The 6,679-nt window shown below is 35.2% G+C and overlaps 1 protein-coding gene across 2 annotated transcripts in view; it reads right to left on the bottom strand.

Annotated features, from left to right (window-relative positions):
* Positions 1-6,679, bottom strand: part of LOC107685967 (sodium-coupled neutral amino acid transporter 3-like) — a 45,461-nt gene continuing 38,782 nt past the window's right edge. For both annotated transcript variants that reach the window (XM_016482743.1, XM_016482745.1), the window contains 5 exons: positions 6,102-6,202; positions 3,723-3,847; positions 3,382-3,526; positions 2,676-2,779; positions 1-1,693 (listed from right to left, as the gene is read on the bottom strand). In XM_016482743.1, the coding sequence (XP_016338229.1) occupies positions 1,589-1,693; positions 2,676-2,779; positions 3,382-3,526; positions 3,723-3,847; positions 6,102-6,202 (580 nt within the window). In that variant the 3' untranslated portion in view covers positions 1-1,588. The remainder of the gene's footprint in view (positions 1,694-2,675; positions 2,780-3,381; positions 3,527-3,722; positions 3,848-6,101; positions 6,203-6,679) is intronic.

The following is a 6,679-nucleotide window of genomic DNA, read 5'->3' as shown; positions in this document are numbered from 1 at the left end:
TTTGTTTGTTTGTTTTTAGGATGAGTTTCAATTACAAATTTTAAAATATGCATGTACCATGTTAGACGTCCACACATTACTCTTTTCTTTGAACAATTTACAGTTAGTAGTACATAGGTTTTGTTCATATATCTGTCTACAAAATATATTAATCTATGATTATGTCATGAATCATAACTGGGTCACTAGGTCAGGAGATTGAGCGGAGGTTGTGCTTCAACTGAAAGTGCTATAGTTTAAGGATTCCGTAATCGCCGAATGATCCTGTGCGGGAACCAGTCTCCAAAATCATCTGTCTACTTGGGTTAATAGCCTCTTTTTTTAAAGCCTATCTAGAAGCAAAACCGATCAGCTTCCACCGGGCAAGGTTACCACATGTATGCCATTTTGCCCTGTAACTAAAACATTTATGTGCATCAATGCACCACATTTGTTTCCCCAGTTAAGGAGAAGACCCTGTGAATCTGTGTTTTTGGTTTTCTCTGCATATAAATCCAGAGAGTGTTTCAAAATCAGTCTGTCAGCAGGACTCATGGGATCATTAAAACCTGACCCTATGATTAACTGTGCTTTCCAATCTGTGCTTTCCCATCGCAACAGTAGTATTCCTAAAAAAAGAAGAATATTTCAAATGTGCCTTTCATCTTGAATAATTCTGTCTTTTTAAATCTAAATCTTTAAAGACGGCATCTTAGCTGAATAGTCACAAATACTGTAAAGGGATGTGATGGATAACCTTGTGAATACCAGATGAATCGGAATACTCTTTTATATATATATATATATATATATATATATATGTGTGTTCATATATCTACTAATATATTTATCTCTAAATATTGTAGAAAGGATAAACATTATAAATCCATATAAAAATGTGACATGTACATCTATACGTACAATTTGCATAAATTTGAAATTGTGTAATAGACTGCAGCCAAATCAAGTCTGGATTTTGGACGAGGTCATGTGTCTCCTCTCAACGGCCTTCAGTGTCAGATATCTCACAGCTATTGCACAGAGTATTGCTATATCTAAGATGAGATATGATGAAATAAACACTTTAATAACCACCAATCCTCCCATAAGAACTGAGCACTTACTGTGATTTCTAATCTCTTGTGAATGCGGCCGAAGGACAGACGTCAAAGGTCATAATATGAAGGGCTGGATGGGAGGTTGGGCGAGCTGATGAGTCTGTTCGGTTAGAATGCATAATCCCTTTTGTTTGTAAACCCTGCATACTGCATGTGCTGTTACTATGGCACAAACTAACTATCATGGGCTTTCATTTTCTAGTTCTGATTATCTTTTCTGGTTGTCTTCTCCCTGCTTTAAAACAAACTATTTCCACTCCTTTTTGGAAGTGGATGGCCTTTAAATGGATTTATTAATGCTGGCCTGAGATGGGTCAAAACCCCATTTACAGCACATGCAGGTCACACGGCTAAATAATGCATTGATTGAATGCAATTCAAGCTAGGAATCTGGTACTACTCTTGTGACTGATCACTGAGAGATTATGCATCCTCCCCAACTACTGACCCGAAAGTAATATTAAAAAGCATAAACCATTAGAGGGTGAGGCCTAATGACCACTGCTTCCTTTGCTGGTCCCTGATGTCCAATCAATGATGATGAAGCCGAGGCTCATTACCATAAATAGGACTCCTAAAAAGGCAAAGCAAGCAGCCTATAAAAGAAGGAGAGAGGCAGGATTATAAACAACGTTGCCAAATGATTAATGGATTGTGTAATCTAAAAAATATGACTGGGTGCATATTGTGAAATATCTGGGTCAAAATAAAATACAATAAAATTTGCAAACTAAATGAAGCTAGTTTTTAGAACATGAAGATTTTTTTCTGCATTGTGCCATTTTCATGTGCATGATCTTTAAATTAAGCACATTTTGCATCAATTAATCACATTTTGCATTAATGGAATATGTCATCTAAAAAAATAAGATTGCGTGCACATTATGAAGAAATGTCTGGGTCAAAATGAAATCAAATAAAATGTGCAAACAAAATGAAGCCAATTTTCAGAACATTAAGAGTTTTGCGCATGACACAATTTTTTTTTTAAATGAGCATAAATTAAATATTGATATTTATATACTTATAATTCTACTTTTAAAATTAAATTTTTTAATACAATTTTAATTAAAAACAAAAAAATACATTACAATGTGAAGCAAGGGAGAAAATATGCTTAAATGTCATGAAAATATTCCCACAATGAAAAAACAACAACAACTTAATGGCTCTAAAAAAAGGCTTTAATTTTCAATATACACAAAATACTTTTTCCCCTTTGGATTTTAGGGTTAATTATAACCTGGACATGTCTTGGCAGTTTTCATGAGATTCAGAAATACTACAATTATATGTTCAGGTTTCGCCCAACATCTCCAGATTCCTGCTGTTTGCTGTACCTTCAGGGGAATTAGTTTACTAGATAGTAGATTACAATAGTTACTAGATTACAATAGTTTTGGGTCACACCAAGGATTTACCCAAGGAATTTACGAAGCTCTTAGCATGATTAGTTTTGAGAGGATCTCAATCTGATAGTATGAAAGTTTTCAAAGCATCTACATTCCTACAAGAGGTAACTAGATCCCACTGTGGATGAATGGGGAGGAATCGAATACAGTATGTCCAAGTACTTACAAGGATTTTCGGCGCTGATCGCATAGGTTCCTCTTCCTTGGGAACAATGCGGATGTAAAACACAGCCGGAAATATAAAGATGAGGCACGGCGCGGACGTGGCACCTACAGAAAAATAAACACATGTACACACTTACTTACTGTAAACCTAAACCTTCATACTTCACTAACATTATGCCTCAGGACTAAGTCTTAACTGTGTCAGAATATCTTGAGCTAAAGCTTTTCAAGTAATATAAGCCATAGTTATTGAGAGATTTCTCATGGTGGTTGGGCCAAGAGAACAATAGTGTCCATTCTTCTCTGAGGTAGGTAAAACTCACGAGAAGTGGAGAAACAATTAGTGTTATCGAGTTAAGTGTGAGACCAGGAGAAACTCTAATGTAGTAAAAGGAAAAGCATAATGGGACTTTGCTGATAATTATATACACATTCCAATGGTGATTAATAATGCTGTTGGCAATGGATTTATGCACAGCTGGGACTGTGCGTACAGTATTAAAGTTTAAGACTTTAATGCATGTGGAGATAAAAGCAACGGTGAGGTCCTTGAGGTTGTCATGGTGACACTTAAGGACACTGTACACAGCTCTCACACTCTTTTCACACCAATGAAACTTCAAAAGAAAGAAAGAGAGAAAGAATCCAACGAGTGCTACAAAGAGACCAGAATAACATCATTCAAGAGCCGAGAGCACCAAACCCACCGATGACTCCGAAGATGCCCAGGATGTTCGGGGCGAAGATGACCAGTAAGTTGATGATGGTGAGGAGGGTGACAGCTATGGCAATGTGACGTGGCCACCAGAAAGTTTTATTTGGGAAGAACAACTGCTGAATTGCTCTCCTTACCTGAGAAAAAGCATCAAAAGCATTGAAATCGGATACTGAAATGCTGCCTGTCATCCAATCCTGACTCCTCTAACGAAGTCGTAACCTGATAAGATGTAGTTTATTTAAAATTGTAAAGGTTTAACAGAGGTGTGTGTGTGTGTGTGTGTGTGTGTGTGTCTGTGTGTGTGTGTGTGTGTGTGTGTGTGAAACTCACAGGAAACAGCACGATGGGCACAGTGAGTGTGACGGCAGTCAGCACAGCCAGACGAACGCACAGGATGAGTGTGTCGTACGGGTCTATTCGACTGTAGGTGTGCAACAGCTCAGCTTCCACCTTATCTACACACATATACAATCATTTGAATGTAATATTAAGTTAAATTTCATTCTAAATGTAAAATTAAAAAAAAAGTTTATTCAATAAAAATAATTCTTAATAATAAAAATCATTTAGCATTTTGAATTCTTCAGATCAGTAGTTCTCAAACATTTTTAGGTGGTGGACCATTTCAACAAAAAAACAACCCTAACAACCCAAATCTGGGGGAAACCACAAAATACTCTCACTTTTAATCAATTGTTTAATTTGTTGAAATTAAATAGACCGCTACAGTATTTTTAGGTAGTAACCCTAAATGAGTATTCGCTAGCTGAGAATTTGGATTGAATTGAATCAATTACTGAACTGAGACAACAGAAACATTTGATCACAAATGAATGTTAACACAATGAGTTAATTCATTATTATTTGTTGATTAATCAGCTGAATTCAATGTAAGGACTTTGTCATTTATACCTATTTTATATACTTTTGTTAATTTACAAAAGATTGGGGTCAGTAAGATTTTTTTTTTTGATAGATATTTATACTGCTTATATAATACTACATTCAGCAAGGACACATTAAATTGGTCTGATTAAACTGAACTGCTGCAAAAATTATGTTTCAAATAAACGCTATTCTTTTAATCTTTTGTGTTCATCAAAGAATTCTGAAAAAAAATGTATTACAGTTTCAAATATATTAAATATTTATATATATAAAAAAAAATATTAAATATATTAATTAAATATTAAGCAGCACAACTGTTTTTAACATTGATAATAATAAGAAATGTTTCTTGAGCAGCAAATCAGCATATTAGAATGATTTCTGAAGGATCATGTGACACTGAAGACTGGAGTAATGATGCTGAAAATTCAGCTTTGCCATCATAGGAATAAAATTACATTTTAAAATATATTCAAGTAATAAATGGTTATTGTAAATTGTATCGTTTTTACTGTATTTTTGCTTAAAGGGGTCATATGATACGATTTCAAGTTTTCCTACACCAAATACACAAAATAATGATCTTTAAAATAGCATAATATGACCCCTTTAAATAAATGCTGCCTTGGTCAGCATAAGAGACTTCTTTCAAAAACATTAAAAAAATAATAAAGACTCCAAACCTTTGAATGGTAGTGTATGTAAATCAACTCACTGAGCAACTGATTTTAATTGACCACAGTGCGAGAACCACTCCATTAGATGACTCTTTTTCTGCTCACAGTGGAAATGTGTTTTTATTAATGCAAAATGGCCACTAGATGGAGTGCTAATACTACTTTAACATGACCTTGAATTCAACACTGATTTGTTGAAACAGATGATTAGATCTGTGACATCAGCAAACACATGCTGACAGCTAAGCAGGTCTAAATCTGCTCTTACACTTCAAAAGCTCTGAAAACATGAGGGTGAATTTTAAAATCTTGTACCTAAACTAAGAAAATACACTCTTGTCTGCTTCTTTACCGCTGCACTCACACTGATCCCTCTGACATCTCAACTTGAATGACCACTAAGCACATCCATCCTGACAGGTCTCGCCTCCTTTTTCTCCTCAACAAAACCTCCTCCATTCTCTCCATCTCAGCTTAGTCACACTGCTGTCTCCTCCTGATGTGTAAAAAGGCAGGAAGCTGTCCTGGATGACCAAATGACCATCAGCAATTGTGGCAACTACCATTCCCTGCTGCTTCATGCTCTGTTACATACAGCACTCCTGCCTTGCTCTTCATCCCTGGTCCTAGATGTTTGATTTATTCTGTATTAGTCATCCAAGCAAGTCCAAAATAAGACTGAATGTTATCTTTGGCCTAAAAGATAGACCACAGCCTGACCAAAATTAAACATGAAATGTTTGGAGACTTGGAAACAGTTGGAGACATAATGCCTCTCTGTTGGCACAATATATGCATGTTGATTGGTATTCTTAGAGAACGTTCACACAGGACATATTTTTGTATGTTCTATTTGCAGCAATTTTACATTTTTGGATTATGCACACATACATTTAAGATACTCCATCTAGTTTAAAATAGTGCAGTGCATTCTGTCCCCTTCCTATCTGCTACATCTAAGTATTTATGGCAATGGTAAGTGTGACTACACCTTAATATGTCCCCAATTTTTCAAATGCCACTACAATCCGACTAATATTTTTATTGTCACTTGCTGTCATCGTGGTACTCATTTTCTAGCTTTACTGAGAAAACCATCACTATATGCATGAAGAAAGAATGCAAATATAGTAATAGGCCTCACCAATGAAGGTCAGATATCCGAACAGAGCAGCCAGGAGGTACATGATGTACATGACTCCAATGGAGATGTTGGAAATGTGTTGCATCTTTGTTTTTGTGGGGCTGAAATTGGAGAACATAAGGATAAGACAAAAAGTAGTTATAGACTAATGCACACTCAAACCTAAAATGTCAGTTAATAAAGTTAATCAAATCTCATATAAAAATCTCTGATATGGTCATAAGGCAGAAATATTTATATTAATTGCCCGTTTCGCCATTTTAGTCAAGTCAAGTCAAGTCTGCTTTATTGTCAATTCTTCCACATGTACAGCACATACACACAGAGAATTGAAATTGCGTTACTCTCAGACCCTTGGTGCATACAGATAACACTAACAGTAGAACATAAATACAGATATACAGATTAAATATAAAATACAACTATACAAATAAGGTAAAATGTAAAAAAAAATTTTTTAAAGTCTATTCATAATAGAATGTTGAACAATTTTTGTATGTACTTAGAAATAATATGGGTTTTGTGGCGTAATGTTGATTACCACAAAAAACCCTATTTCAACTTGTCGCTTGTTTTCT

Source organism: Sinocyclocheilus anshuiensis, unplaced genomic scaffold, assembly GCF_001515605.1.
Source record: "Sinocyclocheilus anshuiensis isolate Anshui unplaced genomic scaffold, SAMN03320099.WGS_v1.1 scaffold465, whole genome shotgun sequence".
NCBI classification, from domain to species: Eukaryota; Metazoa; Chordata; class Actinopteri; order Cypriniformes; family Cyprinidae; genus Sinocyclocheilus; species Sinocyclocheilus anshuiensis.
The sequence above is the reverse complement of the archived record's forward strand: the minus strand, read 5'-3'. Positions and strand labels throughout refer to the sequence as shown.